Genomic DNA, 22,533 nt, shown 5'->3' on the forward strand with positions numbered 1-22,533 from the left:
TGCAATCATGTTGCGGTTTGTCTGCTGCTTTTATCTCTCCATAATGGTGTTTAGATTGTTACAATGCTGATTAAAATTATGTGTAAGTTAAACTGCTTTCGTTTCTTCCAATATAATAATATTCCATACAAGAAATATGCAAATTGTTTTTGTAATAGTCGCAATTATTGATTTTGTGAATTTTTAACAGTTCTCTGGTTACGTTTCGTTGATTTCCGCTTTAGATATTTATTGTTCAAATAAAATAAACTAGGTTGACAGAGCAAATTACCTTTTTATATTTTTATCTCCACCTGGTAACCATATAATGATTAAACCTATCTGAACACGATATTTTGTAGCATGTTTGTTCTATTTTTATTTGAACAAAAAATCAGTATTGCTTGAAATAACTGTCCTAGTATTAATAAAATTCGTTTCGGGATTTGTTCTTCGAAAACTTATTTACAGAACTCTCCAGAGAGAAGCAAAAAGCTTAAGTAAATATATTACACTACAATGATAAAGAATAACATTACTGCAGTTAGTATGTTAAATAGCCTGAATTATAATTATCCGCTTAATTTCTAGCCTGAATTATTTTTTGTGTGCACAGTTTTTTGAGTAGTAAGGGCGGACGTACTCTATTTGTTCAGGTTGTTCGAGTTGTCTCTATTATTGATCAAGGTCTACATTTTTTTTAAAGATGGGGTGGGACTGTTTCTACAGAATTTTAAAAGTTTATAGAGTCATTATTTTTACATGATAAGAAATTGAAGCTGTACTTCAGTTTTTATCATGCAAAAAGTTATTTCCGTAAAGCCGTTTCCATAAACAAAATTATGGAAATGACTTTAAGGACTGAAGTAAAAATCGAATGAAAAATCTGTTTCAATTTAAATGTCATTAATCACATTTTACACTTTTGTAAGAGGAAAGTCAAATTTTACTAATTGTTAATGAAAATAATTAAGCGTTTTTTATTGCTTTTCAGGGAACAGTAGTAGCGATCAAAAGCCTTAACAGAAGTCGAATTGATATCACCAGATCATTACTGCTTGAACTAAAAAGGGTGAGTAAGCATTTGTAAGCTTAGTCGTTTTGATGCCTAAATGGTGCACGTATGAGTTCCGGTTACAGTGTGTATCAACCATGTGCTGCTCCAAAGTAGCCGTCCTTATAAACATTACGTGTATTTATATTAAAATACGAACCTTAACATATAACTGAAAATATTAGTTGCTTTTCAATAAATAGATTCGAGTGACCAGTACCAAAGGGATCCCTTCACTAGTCTCACACGTCTTCATATCATTTATATATGGGGGAAGCAATTCTGTAAATGCCCCACCTAATCCCGTTCCCTCGTTTTGTTTCGTAGCTATTAATAAAGCGGACTCTTGTGGAATAGTTTCTGAAGATCTCACCCCCACCCTGTTCATTCATTAAATTAAAAATAAAGAATGAAAACAAAGTGCACTCGAATATTTTCTTGCGGAACTTCTCTACCATTTTAAAGGGACTGAACCGATCCCTGCATTGCAACGCGATGACAAACCAACTTCAACAAGCAAACATCGTGCTTTGTTTTAAAACGGCATTTTAATATTTCAGATATTCAGATTTTATAGTTATTCAAAGTACAAACGGGTTTAGCATGCCATGTCTGCCGACCGTAATATCACACTGAACTTCCAAAAACCCTAGGTTGATGAATTGAACCTTTAAAATGTCTCATATTATAGAAGCTTTGTATTTAATAAATAGCAAAATAGTTGCAAATATAACAAACCCTTCCACATTTTATTCTTTACTTATTCAACTTTTGATAATGAGGTCCCAAGTCGAAGATATTTAAGTGTTTCCAGCCATTATGTAGCGTAGTCCCCCCCCCGAACTCTAATATTTAAATTACGTTTGTTGCTGGTCCACGTGATAAAAAAAAATATGAGTATTGGAAATTATGTGGGCTAAAAATTGACTCGCATTACTTTCAATTTGTAGCAATCATTCTTAGAGAATTATTTATCGTAGCATTTACTTCTCTTTAAAACAATATAAAACTTAGCTGTATATGATTTTTATTTTAACATTAACGTCCCAATTGATGTTAGTTGATTTACAGATTTTAAGAATATAATCGTTCCAAATTTTAATTCTTGGTGTTGATTGGTTTTTTTCTCTTTCTTTATCAGGAAGGTTATTTCAAATGAAAGGGAAACCAATCGGTTAAATTTATATAAAAGAGAAAGTTTAACCATTAATCTGTGCTAAACAAGACATTTTGTCTTACATAATCTCTCTTCTCAAATGTATCAATTACACAAGTAAACGTTAAGTAGTAAGGAAAGTAATTAAGCTCATTCTCTCTCTCTTTTTTTTTGCAGATGAAAGATCTCCAACATGATCACATTGTGAGATTCATTGGAATCTGTGTCGATCCCCCACACTGCGTCATATTAACTGAGTATTGTCAAAAAGGAAGTTTACAGGTAATGAGTTAAGTTATATAGTTAGATAGATTCTATAGTTAAATTAGTCATTATAACGAATTCTCTCGTGTATTAAATTAGTTAGCTAGCTGTTCGTAATTATATAAAATGCGATTTGGCTAAAGCTGCAAATGAGGCATTGCAGATATACTGGAATTGCAATATGGGTACTTGATGGGTTATGCCATCACACGACCCATCAAGCGAAATGAATAAATGCACCAAGTTGATAATTTGGTATTGATAATATGGTAATCAATTGATAATTCATTACCATAATTGATAATGCTATGCAGGCCATAGCATTATCAATTATATTATGGCATTGCGTAGCGATGGATTTCTTTTTACATGTGCCTCTAAAATCACAATCCTTTTATATAAGATAGATTCAGAAATGTTCAGCCTATGCCTCTATTAATTTTCAAACTGTTTCTACGTGACTTGCGAGTCACAAAAGAGCAATTGACGGTAGTTTTAAATTAAAATATCATCATTAACTATTTCACGATTGAGTATTCCTAAAACCCGCTAAAAGAGCAAATTTTGCGGTATTATATGTAAATTAATAATAAACTTTAATTAATCAAGCTTTATTTCTACATATTTACAGTATATATTGTAAATGTACCTGTAAGCACACAAATGAGCATGGTACGTACGTAATATATATGTTGTATATTTTTACAATTTTTATTATTCATAATTACTATTTACATTTTATACATGTTTCAATACAAGAACATAAGCATAAATTTTATATATCTATATTCGTGCTATATATATATATAATATGCCTTATGTGTATTTAGACATGTATAAACTGTAAATCGTAGGTATGAATAATAAAAATATAAAGTATATATTAAGTACGTGCATGTACATGTGTGCGCATCTGTGTGCTTACAGGCACTTGGTTAATTTATTAACATTTATTATTAATTTACATATAATACTACAAAATTTGCTCTTCTAGAAGGTTTCGGGAATACTCAATCATGAAATAGTTAATGATGATACTTTAATTTAAAACTACCGTCAGTTGCTCTTTTGTGGCTATTGTGATTCGCAAGTCACGTACAAACCATTTGAAAATTAATGCAGGCATGGGTTGAACATTTCTGAACCTATCTTATATAAAAGTATTGTGATTTTGGAGGCACCTGTACAGAGAAATCCATCCTGACCCATTGCTGCGCAATGACATGATATAATTGATAATGCCATATGCTGCATGTTTTTTCTCTTATTTGGTGCATTTATTCGTTACATAATTTACAAATTTAAAAAGAAACGTATGCTTGAAAGCATTTAAGGTGGCTCTATCCGTAGACCAAGGTATTTAGTCTACGTATACAACCACCTTAAATGCTTCAAAACATATTTTTCATATGTTTTGAAGCACTGGGCAGTGCGGATATTTTCTACAATGAATAACTTATATTACCTTATTATTTAATTACAGTAACAGTATTAGTATTAAGTAACTTACAATTGATTAAAATGACGTTTTATATTTATATGATAATTATTATTATACTTTCTTTATAACTCACATATACAGACATTATTTATATACATTTTTACAACTCCAACTCAACATCTAGAAGAAGAAGAAACACGTCAGAAGAACTGAAGATAGGAACGGTCAATATAAGGGGTGTTAACGGAGAGGGAATCGAACTTGCAGAAGAATTGGAAAAGTGCCGGGTGCATATAATTTGCATTACTGACACAAAAAAAGACAAAAACAGGTGAAATGTTACAAACTACAAGTATATGATGTTATATTCAAGCAGCAATGATCAAGGCAAGGAAGCAGTAGCGATAGCAATTAGCACCAGACAAGAAAATAAACTTCTTGATTAGAAAACAATTTTAATTAGAGTAATGTAGGCGCACTTCAAAACGGAGAGATGAACAATGAAAATTACTTGTGAAACTTCTGTGGTCTCACGGAAAGTTTTTCTAGGGACGGGGTGAAAAAATTTGAGTCATTAGAACAGGCAGCTGACGCAAAAAAAATATATATATATATAGAAAAAGTAGTCCTTGTTGGAGATTCTAAATAGCAGAGTAGGAAATGAATCCCACCAGGCACATAGGAAAATTTGGAGAAAAGGGAAAAGCTAATAATAAGTATTTGGTGGATTTCTGCTCAGATACGGACATGTCATTACTAAAACCATGTTTCAACATAAACATGTTTACAAGTTCACGTGGAGAGAAGACCCAAGAAAGAAGAAAAGGCTCATTGACTACGTTCTTGTTATAGTGATACCTTCATGCCGGTTCAAGATACGAGAGTGTACAGAGATTTTGAGACTGGAAGTGACCATTGCTTAATACTAAGCAGGATAAAAATGGATATTTCATTGAAAATAACAGTATGTGAGAAAGTTCTTAAAAAGAATTAAAGTTGAGCAGTTTTTACAGGTAAACTGTACTCTCGACTATATAACATTTAAAAAATTTGAAGCAGTTTGAAAACAAGAACCAAACCTTGGTGTCTCAGTGGCAAACTCTTAAGAAGACATTGATTGCTTAAGCTAGGTGAGGTATGTGGTGAAGTTGTCTGCAGTGATAGAGAAATAAGTATCTCCTGGTGGACACAAGTTAAAGAAGCAGGCGCGGAAAATAAGAAAGCATACCAAATGTTCCTATCAAATAAGTCTTCAGATGCCCTAAAGAATACAGAGAAAAATGTAAGAGAGCTAAACAGAAATCATGGGAAGACTTTGGTAAGAATATAGAAATAAATATCAGGAGGGGGTGGGGATGTTCTCGAGGCTGTTAAACTTAGAAATGGAGGAAAGAGTACTGTAAAAGGAATCGGAGATAACAAAAGTGACATGAAAACTGAAGATAATGTTTTGTTGGACTAATTGCTCTGAAAGACTACTAAACAAAATAAGTAGTGATAGAACCATGCCAGAATATTTTCAAGAGGAGGCATGCAGTGATGACGACATATCAGTGCTTGATGTAGAAAAAACAATCAAAAATTCAAATGCGTAAAGGCAGCTGGAGTAGATGATTTTCTACCAGAAATGCTTAAGTAGGAGAGGTATAAATGTTTTGCAGTGGCTACTTTGAATTTGAATAAATGAGAGGGTCGAAAGTAGAATTCCAGATGATTGGAATAGAGCTGTCATAGTTCCCATCTATGAAAAGGGAATAAAGCTGGATATTATAATTAGAGGAATTCTCTACTAAGTGTTCCAGGTAAAATTTATGCAAGAATACTTGAAAAGAGGTTGAGAAAGATTGTAGAAGAGAAACTTGTAGAACAACAAGCTGGGTTAAGGCGAAACAGAGGTTGTCAGGATCAGATTTTCACTTGAAGACAAATAGTTCAGAAATCATAGTAATATGACAAGGATCTGTATTTAAGTTTTGTAGAGCTGGGAAAGACATATGACAAGGTGCCTAGGGGAAAGCTTTTCAAAACACTACAAACTATACGGTAGTATATAGCGTAAATGGAACATTATACAGAGCAATACATAGTCTATATTTATAAGTTGTAATGCAGCAGTTAGAATCGAAAGGAATACAGGAAGATGGTTTAATATATAATCAGGTGAAAAACAAGTTTCAACGTTATCTCCACTCTTATTCATCATCTATATGGATCACATTATGAAAGAAAGTGGTATTAGGCCTTATGTTATAATTTGAGAAATCAGACTTGGCTCTTTGTTTTATGCAGATGATGATGTACTCCTAATCACACGTAGTGCGTCTCCAGGATTCTCTAACTAAATTGAATAATAGCTGTAACAAATGCAGCATGAAAATCAGCAATAAAAAGACCAAAACTATGAAAATAAGCGGAAAACACTGAACACTTAAACTGTATTCTGAATGGAGAGTCTATAGAACAAGTAAAATATTTCATCTATTTAGACACAATTTTAGTGAAGATGGCAAGTTAATATGGAAATAGACAACAATAAGTAAAGTTGGTATGACGGATAGCCAGCTATAGAAATTTATAAGGAATAATAGAAATTACCAAAACCCAAAACTCTCACCATACAAGACAGTGTTCGAACCAGTTTTAACTTATGGATCTGAGAGTTGGGTGAGAAATAAAGCGCTTGGTCAAAGACTAGAGACGCCAGATATGGGGATTCTGAGAAACATTAGGAGTGAACAGATGGTATCAATTGCAGAAAGAGATTAAAAATAAATATATTTATTAGAAAGGAACTTGGCACTATTAGCATGCAAGAATATATAGCATGCAAAAATAATCTAATATGGTATGGCCACTTAAATAGAATGGATGAGGAAAAGTTAGCAAAAGCAGCTGTTTGATTCCAAGATGACAGGAAAACGATATAGAAGAAATCCAAGGTCTGGGTGGATTGATTCGGTCAGAAGTACGTTAGAAGCATGAAACATTAGATATGGCAATATTGGAGTTTTTAATATAAAAATTAATATATATATATATATATATATATATATTATATTATATTATATATTATATAATATTATATATGTACAGGGTGTTCGGGATAAATTTGACAGTTTCGTAAGGAAAAAGAAAATCTTCTTTGTATCTATTAAATTTAATGAATTGACAAAAAAACATTACAGGCAGAGTTAACTACAATACTATCAACAAGATTTACTCAAAATAACCACCATTAGCATCGATCACAGCTTCAATTCTGCTTCGGAACCTCGAACAAGCTGATGCTACAGTCTCCCTGGGAAGGGCCGCAAAAACTGTTTTAATTTTATCCATTAACTGGGCTTTTGTATTACTGGAAGTGCGATTGGTGTCTTTTTCAACTGCGCCCCATACAAAATAATCCATGGGGTTAAGGTCTGGGGAGTTTGGAGGCCAAACATTTGGACTGCTGAAGTCGTAGAATTTTTCAGACAACCATTTTTGACTTTTCCCAGAGGTGTGGCAAGGGGCCGAATCCTGCTGCCATACATACGACCTACCATTGGCTACCCTTGTTATCCAGGGCTTGACTACAGTTAGCAACTCCACGAACAAAGCCCGAATTCCAATGCCAGGGTTCTTCAACACCTGTTCCTGCAGATTTGCGAGGAATTCTGCTGTACGAACGCAATCAGATCGTCTGCTAGGGATCTTTCTTCTTGCTACATCCTCGTAGTCACCATTGCAAGTCTCTAGTTCATGCCTGATTGTTTTTACTGTATTCAGGGAGCATTGGGCAGCAGTCGTAATATCCTTATTTTGATGGCGGGCACGAATCATCATGATACAAGTTATTCTCTTCCATGATTCAGGTGGGTTCCAGCTATCCATCCTTTCTGACATCTTGTATATGAATGAAGAAGGGTCCAAACTTTTAAATGAAGAGAAGTGTGTGTTAATACATGTAACTTACGGAAAAATATAATTAATTATAAATATGTCAAATTTATCCCGAACACCCTGTATATATTATAATGTTATATAATATTATAACATATATATTATAATATTTGAGATATTCATATCTGAGAGAGTTTCTTGACTAGTTGATGTGTAATATACTAATTTGGAGGAAAATTGTGGATAAGAGATTACTAATAATACAAACTTAATAATGTACTGCTGTCATTGTTGCCTGAATACCCCTGAGGGTATCTATCAGGAAATTGATGATGACCTTTGTTTTAGATTTTGCATTAAAGAATTTATTTCTTTATTTTTTTTAATATATTTAAATATTTTATTTGTAACAAATGGGCTTTTCCCTTTATATTGTTCCCGTTGAGGTGGAATGTTAGCGTCTGCTTACAAAAATATATGGTATAAATTTATACATCTGCATTCTGTGTTAAATATGATTACACATTTCTTATATATTATGTATTTACGATATATGCACACGTGCTATAAATACCTTGTTCTGAACATACAGTTTGCATTCTCGAAATTTTTATTAAGTTTATGAAGATGATACCATTTGGTTATTGTTTATTGATTTGATTTCTGTATTGGAAGTAGACTGACATCTTGATAGATGTGATATTTACCACAGACGAAGGATACATTCAATCGCATCCGCACACTGATTCACACACACGATAATTAGGGAATACCTTGACGCGTTACTGAATAAAAAAACCTGAACTCGTATACTGCATCTCATTAACTCGGTAAGGTAGGTAGGGTGCATATTTCTCGTTCATAGTATAACCTAGGGCATTTTTCAAGCTAATGTAAGGTATATGTTTTCAGAAGGTAGCTTGTTTAGCATATCTGAGATGTAGAAGCTTCGAGTGGCCTTCCTGTAGTGGTTATTATATTTATATGTGATAATTAGTTGTCTAAAGTCTAGTTATTCGGTGAGTATTTCTGGCTTATTTGTCATCAGGGTAATATTTTGGCATCTACGTAGAGACATAAGTGTTTTGGTGATAATATTTTATTCTGTCATCGCAGTGAAAAAAAAAGCGACTCTTTGTTCCCAGAAGATTAGCTTTGTCATTTCATACTATACTGATGGTAATGTATTTAGTATGTGGCTGTATAAAATGCGTACATTGTTATTATGCACCTTTAAGACATCTGTTTGTGTTTTATGCGTGTAGGGACTGTGTCCTTGAATCTGAAAAGTTGTGTTGTAGATGATTTAAGTCGCTGTTCCAGTTCATTTCTGCATCAAGATAAATTCTAAGGTATTATTTCAACTTAAGTTGTGGTGTAACTATTCTGTGTGTTCTGTATTTTGTGGAGTGAATGCTGGATAGTTATTGTTTATTACCAACTGGTTGACTCAGCGGATTTCTAAATGTCATTAATTTTGTCATATCGGAGTTTTTGGTGAGCCAATTAGTGATTTATATCATGCTGGTTTGGGCCATTCAGTGCAATACTATGGATTTATACTATTGCTATATCGTCAGCATATTAGATCTTGCTTTTGTGTGGTAGTTGGTTAATATCATATATATAAATGTGTTATAGATGCCACAGAGAGAAGTTTTCTGTGGCACTCCACAGGTTACTAATAACTCTTATACGGATTGATCCTGCGTGTATGTGTGATTTTGTTTCCTGTTTTAAAGGCAGTTTCTAAACCACGTGTGCAGATGCCCAACTATTCCAACGAGTCTTAGCTTGTCTAATGACTTTTTGTCTATGAGCGGTCAATGCTTTAGTCACGTCGGTAATGACTACCATGGCAATTTGGTTTTTATTTATGTTGCAGTTAATTACGTCTGTGAAATCTTCCAAGAAAAATGTTTCTTTATTTTTCTGAAAACTACTGTGTTTTTGAGAAAATAGGAAAGTCTGTTGTACACTGCTTGGAAAGAAGTCAACGAACATCATATTGTGAGGAACAAACAGCCATAGTGCTTACCTTATTACGAATTAGGATTTCCTTTCGCTGCGATACTGACTGCAGCAAACCTACGAGACACATCTTCCACAAGAGTACGATAGCAAGCAATGGGAATTTTCGACCATAATTCCTGTAGGCAAATGAGGTCCTGGAGTGTTGTGGACCGGACCTCTCTTGATCTCTTGATCTCACCCTGCGCTTCAGCCCATCCAGCAGATGTTCATTAGCGTTGAACTCAGGGCTCTGTAGAGGCCAATCAAATGTGGTGTCGTTCATGTCTGCAATCTATGCAGTTATCGCTGCTGCCTTATGACATGAAGTTCAATGTTCGTGGTATCACAAAGAGAAGTCCGAGACCAAATTAGAAAAAACATGACCTTACCACACCATCTCACCTCCACCTCTGAATTTCATAGTTGGGGTTACGCGCTATGGTAAGAGACTTTAACCGGATATCCGCCACTCGCATATCCGTTCGTGTGCTCAGTAGATTATGGAATGAAGACTTGACTCGTCACTCCATAACACAGCTTTCCAAGCGTCCACGCCCCACTGTACATGCTCTTTCCATCACTGAAGACTACTCTGCATGTTGCTTCAGATAATGTGGAAGTTGCATATTGCGATCCATGGATCCCGAACTCTGCAATTAACGTGTCTTCCAACGAGTGGCGCTTTGTACATATTATCCTTCGTAGCAACCTCGGTCATGTTCGGTGGGTCATCAGCTGCGGGTACCACTTGCAGCTGACTCCCTGCGCTTCCATCTCAGTGTGGTATCACTGGTTGGTGACCTCTGATTGTCCAATTTGTCAACAGCTTGATGAACAGGCATATAATGAGGTCCTGCAACACGGCATCCTTTAACAATGCCTCTTTCAAACACCGTCAGTTTTCTTCTCGCAGCCATTTCACCCCGTCACATCTGTATTTACTTGGGATCATCGTATTTCTCCAATTTATATCCGCTTCAAACAAGTGATTCTTTAAAAGACACGATGCACCTTTCCCAACTTGTGTCCGTTGACTTCTTTCCAGGCAGTGTATATGTTCCGTGTTTGCTAATCACAATGCACCCCATAATCTGATTTATAATTGGTAGAGTTGCTATAGGTTTGTAGTAATTGATTTTCTTTTTCCATGTTTGTATATATATAGGAGTCATGGCAGTCTTTAAAAATCTTCTGGTCTTATGCCGTCGATTTCTGGACATTTGTTTTACTTGGATGGATTACAGAGAATAGGTCAGTTTCTTTTATGATTGAGAACCACGGTGCCTTTTCTTCTTGTGATCCGACTGAAGGATCGCGTTTTGTGGATAGAGAGATTTTTCATTGTAGAGTCTCCAAAACTATTGGTGAATGCCATTTGGTATCTTTCATGTTGTATGGTTTAAGAGACCATAACGTTCATCTTTTCAGATGAACGTTACAAGGATTCTGTCTTAGTGTGTAGGTTAAGAGCCGTGAAGTATTGGCCTGCAACGCTGCTTTTTATGACTGCTGCTGTACAACTATTTGTGGTGCCCATATATTTATATAATTCATGCAAAAGCTTTTATTTCCCACTATTTATTTAGTGCATGCGGTTATAGTTGGTACTGGGTTATATATGGATACCATATCTATGTATTATAGGGTGTTGTTATGGTTTGCATTTAGAGTATTTATATCACGATTACCATTAGGTATTCAGTTAAGCATAAATCTTGGCATGAAAGTGAACAATTATTTCTTGCAAGCATTTTAGCATGTTTAGGTTTAGTGGCCTATAAATAACATTTCGTTCTGCATTAGGTGGTGTTGCTTATTAGCAGCATGAATCATTTCGATACAAACATTTTCAGCACTCAAACTTCTACAGTTCCGTTTTGTTATTAATTTCTGTTCGGTTAGTATTAATATTCCACCACCTGTTTTTGTTTGATGGTAGTATCTATGTTGTGAAAGCTTGGGATTTGGTAGAGCGATCGCTTTATCATTACTAATGGATACTTCCGTTAGGGCCAATATATCAATAACACCAATATAACCTTTCAGATAATTTTGTAGCATTAGCCAATGTTTTCTAGTGCATCTGGTGTTTATATGCAGGATGGAGTGTCTCCTCTTGTTTGATCTATGTGTTGTTTCCATGCTTAGAACGAGTCAATGATACAACTATTGGTATATCCTGGTATTATTCGATCTGTTTGAGGGTTGGCATTACGTTTTGTTATATGTTGTCTCATTTTGTGATGCAACAGGAACTTGCTTTCGCCGTGGCAGCTTATCTTTGTCTTCTGAGCTTTTGATTTGTGTAAAATTTGAAGTTTGTGACTTCTTTAACAATATATTTGCATCCCTTATCCGCAGCAATTAGAGATTTGCTTTCTATTTTTGCTTTTCTTGTCAGTTCAGCCGATTCTAGTAGAACGGTTTTAAATACTCCGATAGGAAGTTTGGTGCATTATCTTGAGATGCGTTCAAGCCCTTAGAAACTGTATTTTTCAGTCTCCTGCCTTTTATGAGATTTCCCCTTTTGGATTTGCTTGTAAGACGAACTACGACAGGAGCTGGTCTTGGCAAGTAGGGAATTAAAGGAATTGATTTCTCGAAGGAGTTTGGATGCCTCTTTCATCAGATTATGTTGTCTATCACTTAGTACATTAACACTAAGTTTGATATCTCTTACAGTTTACACGACTTCTTCTACTACAATGTTGTTATATTTGACAAAATCCTCGTAATCACTACTTTTTTGTGATTTATTCGTTCTGCTTGTCTAACAATTCTTGGACAAGATCTATTGTTTTAACTGCAGTAAAGGTACTTCCATTCCTTGCGCTTTACGTTGGATTTAAGTTGCCAAGTTGATTCCGAAAGGCCGGCACGTGGAGAATCCTAAGTTATTTTCTACACAATAAATGATTTCCGTTAATGATAGAGCCTTTAGGCATTTGCCACTTTGAGTCGCCTTGAGCAACTGCAGCGTGAATCTAAAAAAAAAAATAAATAACGGCATCCGTTGTTCTCTCGTTGGTGACGACAGTCCACTTTGTCCACAACTCTCAGGCACACAAAAATATAGATACTGCTTAGCTGATTTCAATGAATTGTACATAACTCTCTCAAGAGTAATAGGTAGAATTATCTTGCAACATTTTCTGATTAATAACAAAAGAAAAAAACTTTAAAACGGAAGTAGAGAAAATCATGCGCACACTCGCATTGATAGAATGTTTTGGATTGCATATTTGAATTCAACAAATACAAATATATTTAAATCTACTAAATCAACTTCATTTTAAAAAATGTTGCTTATTTTATTAGAATTATTAGAATTTTGAGTTATAAAGACAATAAATGATGCAACAGAATGAGGCAAAGAAATGTTGAGCCATTGAAGACTGATTTATAAGGATATCTTTACAATTGGAGAAAATGCCAGCTAGACCGACTAAATGCTCTCAATGGCCATTCAACACCACAATCCTGCTTCTCAGAGGTCTGAACTGGATACTGCTTATGTTTGATCTTCAGAGCAGAGGATACAGCTTCTGTTCACCCCCTCTGAATGATATCCTTCACGGATATGTCAAACATGTTTAGAGAACCAAGTTCTTCCTCTGTTTAGCTGATGCGGAAGTAAATGGGTTACACTCGAATAGTACAAGGGGACCCGAATCTGGTAGTAACGACTCAGGCTACTCGGCCATCAGCCGCATAATCGCTGTGCCAGACCGTGCCTGGAGGGGGGTATCAAAGTAGTGGTATATGAGAAGCGCTGTTTGACGCTAGACGTCATTTTTCACCCATCCAGATACTAACTGTATAAATTTCAAACGCTTTCATCCTTAGAATACTGTTCACGTTTGGATACCTAAATATCTCGGTTAAACTTCTTGATACGCTCAGGAGAGAGATTCAGTTGGTAGATAATTCCTCATCCGCTAGACCCACTTCAAATTCTATCTCACAAATTCCCTGTTAAAATACTGAACTTCCTTCATCGCTTCTTTTATTTAATCTACTTTTACTTTCCGGAAGGTCAGTGGTTCCTCTTTCCCTAATATTTTCCACACCGTATACACACTAATGTCTCCTAGTCAATGTCTTTCCAGGACAGTTCTGCACATTTCATTACGTGAACTCCCTCCAGGCAATACATGACAAGGATTATTCTCTTGCTAGAGGAGAAACCTTATGATTCACTACCATAAAGTTAAGTTTCTTTCACTGAGTGATACTATGTAAAACTGCTTTATTGCTATATCCTCGAAGTTATTAGTCGTTAGTTTTTTTCCCACTATTGAAGGGTGTTATCACCTACACTGAATAGAAAATAAAGGACTGGAAAAATCTGCTATGCAAACCAAACATCGTATCAACTTTTGTTCAGTAAGCAAGATGGTGGTGCTTCACTGAGGAAAGGGTTGCTAGGACTTTACCATTTCTTTCTTCTATAAGGAGGATGGGAGACACATGCTTTAATAAGTTCGACACCCGTATTCCCCAAAGCCAGTAGAAACCTGTAAGAAGGGGCCATATCTTGGTAAACATGAGTGAGAAAAAAACTATTCGTGTACGTTGCGAAACCAATCCAAATTATTGAGAGAAGGCAGAGGGTCCAATTTGCAAAACGAATTTATCTAATGGAATAACTGATTCACTCATTCATTTTTACTAAAATATATTACAGTTTAAAATATAAATTATTGCATAATAAAATCTAGTAATTAGCCATTTTGCTACTTGTTAATCTAAACAAATAAATTACTTTTTAGTAAGTAGATTTATTTAAACCTGAAAAAAAACACGACTGTTTTTTTTTTCAGGTTTAAATATATGTGGCTTTCTTTCTTATCTTTGCAGGATATATTAGAAAATGATGAGATTAAATTAGATTGGATGTTTCGGTTCTCTTTAATGCACGATATCGTCAAGGTAAGTTGCAGTCATCACATTATTTGGTAATAGTGTTAAGCAAACTTTCCAAAATGGTAAGTAAACGTAACATGTAAAGAGAAAGGAGAATCTAAAGGCTTAAAGATATGCTAATTTTATCTTTTAGTAAGTTGCTGTGTAACTCAAAGAAATTTCTTAACTTCGTGAGTGGAAGTTTGCCATTTTCCATTATGTCGTATACAGGCAAAATGACCCCTTATTTATTTTTAGCATTTAATTTTATTATTATTATTATTCTTTAGTAGTCATTCTTAAATGATTTTCTGTGGAGGTAGAGATAAGAAAGTGTACTCAGTATAATACAGTACATGTAGTGATCCTAATTAAATGTTTCAGTTCTTCTTGACTCTTTAAAGCCAGTGCTTAAGTTTGGGATTAATCTTCTTTCAAGCAGATTACAGTAATCTCCTTCTGTCGCTCACTATTAATAAATGTGCACAAAACAGCGGATTTGTGGAAAATTTGTTAAAACGAACAAACCCTCCGAATGTATATGTTTCATATACGTGAAAACAATGTAATAAAAAGTGATATAACACTTGTTGCTAATTAAAACATAAAATGACTTGATTTTATTGGAAATTTTCATTTCGACACTCGAAGTGTAGTTTACTTCATAATTAATTATCAAGAAAAAGTGCTGTCATATATCTCTTTACGATGAGCTGCCAGTCCAGTAGATCGAATGGATAACATTTTGACTCTAAAAGAACATGAGTAGGTGCAAATGGCGTGATCTTCTGATGCTGAATTCCTTCACGAATGTATTTAGGTAGTAGACGGTTAATGCTCATTGTACTTGTTTCGAGCTGCTTTGTCTGTTCTCCCTGGGAAAATGAAATCGAAGAAACTTTTGAAAAGATTCAGAAATCCTGAAAGATTCCTTGAGAGGGTTTAAATTGAAACGAAACGTAAACCTAAGAGATCCCATACCTTGCGTGCAACTTGTATGAAAAACCACACTTAGTTTGTTAAAGTAAAAGCTGATAATTTTATAGACGATCTGATCTGATCTGAAACGAGAAACTCCAAAGTTTAGCTTTTATCTTTGATATAACTGTTTTTCTTTACACCGTTTTGTTTCCTTCATTTAGTTTACATACCTGTTGTATGCTTCTAAAAGCTGTTAAACAACGGACATCTAATTCATAGAACAGCCACTGACAATTTCGATTTGACGTGTGTCAGTACCGAAGAATCTCACAGCAAAAGCTACAATTCAAACATTCATTTATATTAGTTTCAAATTCCACATTTTTTTCTCGCTTTACTAAACATATGCATGCATGATTTATTTTTGTCAACATCAATTTAAGCACGAGTACTGCTTAGTTTCTTTCTCTAACACACACACAAAGTAAACCTATCATCTTGCTTTTCTTCTTTAATTACAAGAAAACCGTCCAAAACACACACACACACACACTTAAAAAAAAAATTCACTGACCTAGGAGTTTCTGCTTCAACCAACTGTCTGAAATATGATAATTCATGCTGACTGATGAATCTTCAAACCCCCGCCCATTCCATTCATAATCACAGGCTACAATCTAACCCTTGGTTTTTCCCCCAGACGTTTGCCACACTTGAAGAGAAAGAAATAACATATCATTGTTCGAGACTAGAATTCCAGCTCTCGACTCAGTTTGATTTGATCTGGAGGTCGCAAGAGCTGAAAACAAATTGAGAAAATCAATTTGAAAGAGCCAAGAAAACTTGCCTATCTCTTAAAATGGCAGCCTCGTTCTCTGGTCCTTTGTTTAGAGTCATTGAGAAAGACGTGTGTCATTTCATGTTTCCATTTCTCTTTCATCCTGGTGCTACTATCGTTAGAACATGAAAAGGTCAAAGCTGATTCTCTGGCATCATTCTCTTCTCCCACACCTATCAAAGGAATAAAGCATAATATCATGTACCTCACCAAGAACTGCTCATTGCAGGCATCTCTGGTCATTCGTCATTAGAACATCAGAGGAATCATGAAGTTTGAAGGCAAAAAAAATCTTCGATCATGGGTACTTCTCCCAGTTCTGCTCTGGAATTAACCCTCAATAAATATCGTATTTATAATTCTTCATTCGTATCTGGCATTTATCCTACAGCATACAAGAAACACACATTCATTCATTCCATTTTCAAAAAACAGTCAGCAATTAGATAATTGATTCATTTTCCTCACCTTTCCTCACATTTTCCTCACCTCAATTTTCTTTGAAAATTGTGGAGAAAATCGCCAACATTTAACTTATCACCTAGACACGCACCAATTGCATTTCTGCATACCCTATTCACAGCTGGCCTACCTTGTTATTATCAATTCCCTTCGGACACAAGCCATGAAGAGGTGCGAAGAAGTTCATATGACATTTTTATTTCTAGGGCATTGAATCAGAACTTTGACTCAAGGATAGAAGAATTGGCTATATTCAATTCTTCTATCCTTCATATTTTTCATGGTAGATACTTTTCTTTCTCCAGATTTCATTACTATTCTATATTTTTGAGCATACACGTCATACTGTGTAGAAATGATATAATTCCAATAAGCTCACATTATATTCATAGATTCACTGAAAACAGTAATTCAAACCTTCCGGTGCTCATATCCAAACCTCCATATCATTCTTCATACTCATTGTTGTTATTTTCAGTCAAATCTTGTGTGAGGCAAACCTAGTGCTTTACTACAAAACCAAAATACAGTTGTCTTATTCCAAGAAAGAAACATAATGTTTTGCATCTTGTCGCGTTTGATAACATCCAGATCCCCATGCGAGCTCATATTTCACTTCTTGGGCCGGCTAAACATTTCCTAAAGCATCACATCTCCCTTCTTCTCCTTCAAAAATGTTGGTGTTTTTTTTTCCCTTAAGAATTACATTTGAATCCTAAATCCATTTTATGCTACTGAATGGATACTAATAATCCTATACTTCCATTTTATGGTAAGGTCTGTAAACACACAAGCAACTGCTAGTCAACATGCGGGCATTGACCTGCTTCAATAAGTCACAGTACGATCTCCAGCTGTTCATACCAATTGTTTTTCTTCTTTCTTGATTTTTTTTTTTACTCACTTGTCCACATGCGGTATTGATATGTTGTAGGTTTCTGCATTCTCTTGTGCATGTGTGGATATTTAAAGTAGTGTATTATTGATAAAAGAAGACAGAGTTGTTTGACGAGTTCTAAAATTATTTTTATGCAGCTTCCACTCACAAAATGTTTTTCGTTGACCTATAACTCATTCAAACCGTAGTTGGGCTAAGCATTTCTTTAATATTTTTGGTATTTTTATCACTTTTTACATCATCCAGAAACCCAGTTCTAGAGACCAAACATGGAACTTCAAGCCACTTCAGGCCTCCAATAAGCGGGCTTCCAGCAGATAAGTGATAGTACTTAATTCACTTAAGAGAGTGCCTCCTGAGGGTATATTACCCTCAGGAGGCACTCAAATTAAGTTAATCAAATTGAGTTAAGTATGCTCATCAATTGGATCACAAAAGAAACGAAGAAATTATGAAAGAATTAAACCAGGAATCAGTAATAGAAAAAATTCAAAAATATAAACATAAATGGGTAGAACACGTTCAAATGATGAAAATAGAAAGATTACCAAAACAAGCCTTAAAGTACAAGCCATTAGAAAAAAGAAAACCGGGACGTCCATTTAAAATATTCAACGATGACTTCTAAGGCCGGAACAGGCCACTCTAGGCATAAATCCTTGATAGACATGATGATGATGATGATGTGCTCACAGCTGTTTCCGTTTAATTGTGTGACTGTATTTTCTCCGGGAATCAAAACTGTGGTAAGAGTTATCCATCTGTCACTTTTCATCTTGGCTATATTGCCGGTTCAGTACCACTTCGTTTAGCACCGTGAATAACATTAATAAATTGTATTGTCTGTGCAATATTTTACGATGTTACCTACTATACTCTTTTATTTCCTAAAATACTTCTTGCTCTTCTGGCATGTTCCAAGGTTGTTGTTTTTTTGTCAGAGACCAAATTTAGCAGTTATCAAAACGTTGCCTGTATACAATTATCCTTCATCTATTTAATTATCCTTAATCGATTTAATAATTGTTCCATTCTTTGGTTTTTGGTTATTCTGAATTTTATTCTAGGATATTATATTTCCCAAATAGGTATACTCCAGTAAGTATTTAACATCCCCATCAATTCAGTGGATCTGAGTAAATGGCGCTATCATCAGAAAATTGAAATTGAAGATTGCGTAGTTTCTTTCCTAAGATATTGTACTGATATGCAGCTATAAAAATTCTAGGGACTATTAGGTCACCTTGTTTAACAGCTTTATTGATTGTGAAACAATCCCTTCTTTCTATACAAACCTCTGCTTTACTTTTGCTGTAAATAATTTAGATTAGACAGGTGTGCATATAGCAAGCTGAGTATTCGAATCCGAAGCTTATAACGAATCAGAACATACCTAAGTCTTTTTGTGTCCTCTAAATTAGAAACACTGCCGTCTGTTTAACCACTCGCCTCCCTTCGTAATTCTTTTTTTTGAAAACGTCTACTTCCTAGAAACTGTCAACACATCGTAACGTTCTCTTCTACACCCTAACTGATCGTTTTAGGATAAGCCATATGGTTCATTAGTAACAATCGCACGTAAGGAATTTTATATAATATTTCATCCGTGGAAGATCATTTCATAATTTTATTCTATAATCCACTTTCATAATTATCTAATATTCATAATTACCTAGTCGACTACGATTGAACTGTACCAGCAAAGGTTGTTCGATTGGTAGAGTCTCTGCTACTAATGGCTCCCGCAAAAAGTTAAGCAAGTCTGAGCGCGGTTAGTAGTTGGAAGGAGATCAATCATTCGATGCTGCTGGCACTCTGCTGAGGACTGACCATTCTCACAGGGTTAACTTCGGCCTGTAAACAGAAGTAGTTAGACCTTTGTGCCCTCATGACACGTTGAATGTTACTCTGAAATATTCAAATTGCATCATGCATCTTAAGCAAGTGTATTTGGTAGTTTTCCAGAAGGAAGATTATTTAGGCATGTATCTTAATATACTGTTTGTTATATATAGTTTTATACAACCTTATAGGTGCAACGTGTTCAAAAAATTCTAAATATTTTGGATTAGTTTGATATATTAAACATTTAACACTTTTCAATAGAAAATGAACAGCATAGCCAAATGTTTTGTTATAGTCAACAAAGCGATCTAGAGAGATTTTTATACGTTTCTAATAACTTGATTTATTGTATGTAAGTGGTCTATTGTTGGAAAGTTTTTTTTTCTCTCCCTAAACGCTATTTGTTCATATGGCTGGTTTGCTTCTCGTTGGCCTGTCTGTTCTGCATAGCTCAAATTTTATTTTATATACATATAATTTACCGATTTGTTACGCAAACATAGGCATCTTCTTCACCTTAACATTTAACATCATGTATTACTATCTGATTTACAAATTTTCTTGAATAATGAAATTGTCTTTTAGCCGCTGGCCCTGAAACATTCAGTTATAATAACTTATAAATATCACCAGAGTGAGTTGGAATGAAAGGCTAAACACATCTCATTTCACCCAGACGACTTCTATTTTAAGGATGAATTTTTTCAAGATTTAATCTAATTTAGGATGTTTTCATTCTATGTGTGGGTTCTCATTTCATTTGGTAGCTGGCTGACCCATCTCTTTCCAACGGACATCTAACTTGTTTAGTTGTATTTTTAAGCTGATATTTCAAATGCCTCAATTTATTCGGAGTTAGTATTGTACATACTTTCTGATCTTCCTCTAGAGTTTATTGAATTTAGCATATTCGATTTTATTTCTTGGCGAGTCATTCCTAACCTTGAAGAATGATTTTCGTTTTCTTAATATTGCTTCACTGTTTTTGGTGATAACCATGTTTGTTTTATCTTTTTTCCTTGAATGTTTAATAACGTTTACTAATTTTGCTGTTTTCTGTTGCCACTTGGATGTAAAGTTGGCAGCCCACACAGGTATTAGGTAGTTCAAATTATTTTTGTATGACTTTACATTATTCTGAATTAGTTTGCGATCATGATTTTTCTTAATTTTTTTCCTGGTGTGTACCCACAAGGGGTGTTCACGCTACTCTGACAGTAGTAAATAATTAACTTTACATTATTGTTCATCTCCTATCAATAAATTTATTCCAAAGTAGTCTCTTATTTGTCAGCACGCCAATATTATTGCATCTATCATTTCGTTCTTCGAAGACACTTCTGACTGAATCAATCCAACGGGATCTTGGTCTTCCCATTCATTTTAAGTGACCATACAACCTTAATTAGCCATGCTCACACATTCTTGAATGCAAACAATGTCGAGTTCCTTCATTTTAAAACGATTTTGCCATCGATGCCATTGGTTCAGGCCCTAACTTTTCTAAGAACTCTCATATATGTAGTATTTATTCTTTGATCAAGTGTTTTATTTCTAACCAACTCTCAGATTCATAACTTATAATTTGTTTGAACACTGTCCTGTATACTACTAGTTTAGTTTTGGCTAATTTCTCTCTTTTTCTGTATAAATTCAATACAGTTCAATGCCCCTTTGTTTCATAATGTGATCCATACAGGTAATGAATAAGAGTGGAGATAATGTGCATCCATGACTTATACCTGATTTTCATCAAATGATCTTCCTGTATCCCCTTCAATTCTAACTGCTAACTTATAAGTGAAATGTAGACTATTAATAATGTTCATTATTCGTTCAATAATGCTCTGAATAATGTTCCATTTTCCCCATATGACTGTTGTGTTGCGAAAAGTTTTTCTCTGGCCATCTTATTGCATGCCTTTTCTAAATATACAAAACTGAAGTACAGATCCTTGTAATTTCTTAGCTATTTGTCGTAAAGCGAAAATCTGATCCTGGAAATCTCCGTGACCTCAGTCCAGCTTCTTCTCCTAGTTTCTCTTCTACAATTTTTTCTCGGCAAGTAAGATTTATGCAAGTCTGCTTGCATAAATCTTACTTGGAATACTTAGTAGAGAAATTCATCTGTAATTCTAACATTCAGCTTTTGTGGGCAGGTGCATGGTCGACCTTCCGACCAGATCTCAGAATTAAGCATCGTAGCCACTACAAAACTTTTATTGCAGTACCTTCATATTTGAGCATTTCTGTCCGAATATCATCTTATCCAGCTGACTTTCCATATGTCAAGTTTTTGACAGCGTGTTCTACCTATTTCAGAGTGTTCTATATTTCAAGTATTGAAATATATTCCTGTTGAACTTCTTTTTTTCTACTACGGTTCTGATACTACTTGTTTTATTTAAGTGTTTCGAAATAATTAGTCCAGACATCTAGAATATCCTTATCTTCAGTTATCATGCCTCATTCACTGATTCCATTTCTAGGTGTTTTCAGTATCCTCCAAAATGTTTTGCCACCTTCCCCATTTGTTCTAATATTCTTACCAGTCTTCCCGTAACTCGTGTTTAGCTCTTTTAGTTTCTCTGTATTATTTTAGGAAACAGAAAAGTTTCCTAAAATATACTTTCATTCTTTCTTCAATAATGTTTGTATAGTCGAGTCTACTGTTTACTTACAAAAGCTGCTCAACTTTACTTTTTGATAAACGTTTTCTTCGCAATGTGATATCCATTTTTATCCTGCTGAGCACTAAGTGATGGTAACTTCCAATTTCAAATCCTCTGTACGCTCTCGTATCTTGAACCAGTATGTGAAGATATTACTATCAACAACAATATAGTCAATAAGGCTTTTCTTGTTTATTGTGCCT

The 22,533-nt window shown here is 34.7% G+C and overlaps 1 protein-coding gene across 4 annotated transcripts in view; it reads left to right on the forward strand.

The window, feature by feature from the left end:
* Positions 1–22,533, forward strand: part of LOC150104333 (atrial natriuretic peptide receptor 1-like) — a 263,087-nt gene that overhangs the window by 200,058 nt on the left and 40,496 nt on the right. For all 4 annotated transcript variants that reach the window (XR_016548692.1, XM_090396922.1, XM_090396924.1 and 1 more), the window contains exons 10-12: positions 974–1,051; positions 2,367–2,471; positions 14,650–14,721. Coding sequence is in view for 3 of the 4 variants with exons in the window: in XM_090396922.1 (XP_090253048.1) it covers positions 974–1,051; positions 2,367–2,471; positions 14,650–14,721 (255 nt within the window). In the remaining variant the exon portion in view is untranslated. The remainder of the gene's footprint in view (positions 1–973; positions 1,052–2,366; positions 2,472–14,649; positions 14,722–22,533) is intronic.

Source organism: Typopeltis vanoorti, chromosome 8, assembly GCF_054136105.1.
Source record: "Typopeltis vanoorti isolate ZY-2024b chromosome 8, IOZ_Tvanoo_1.0, whole genome shotgun sequence".
NCBI lineage: Eukaryota > Metazoa > Arthropoda > Arachnida > Uropygi > Thelyphonidae > Typopeltis > Typopeltis vanoorti.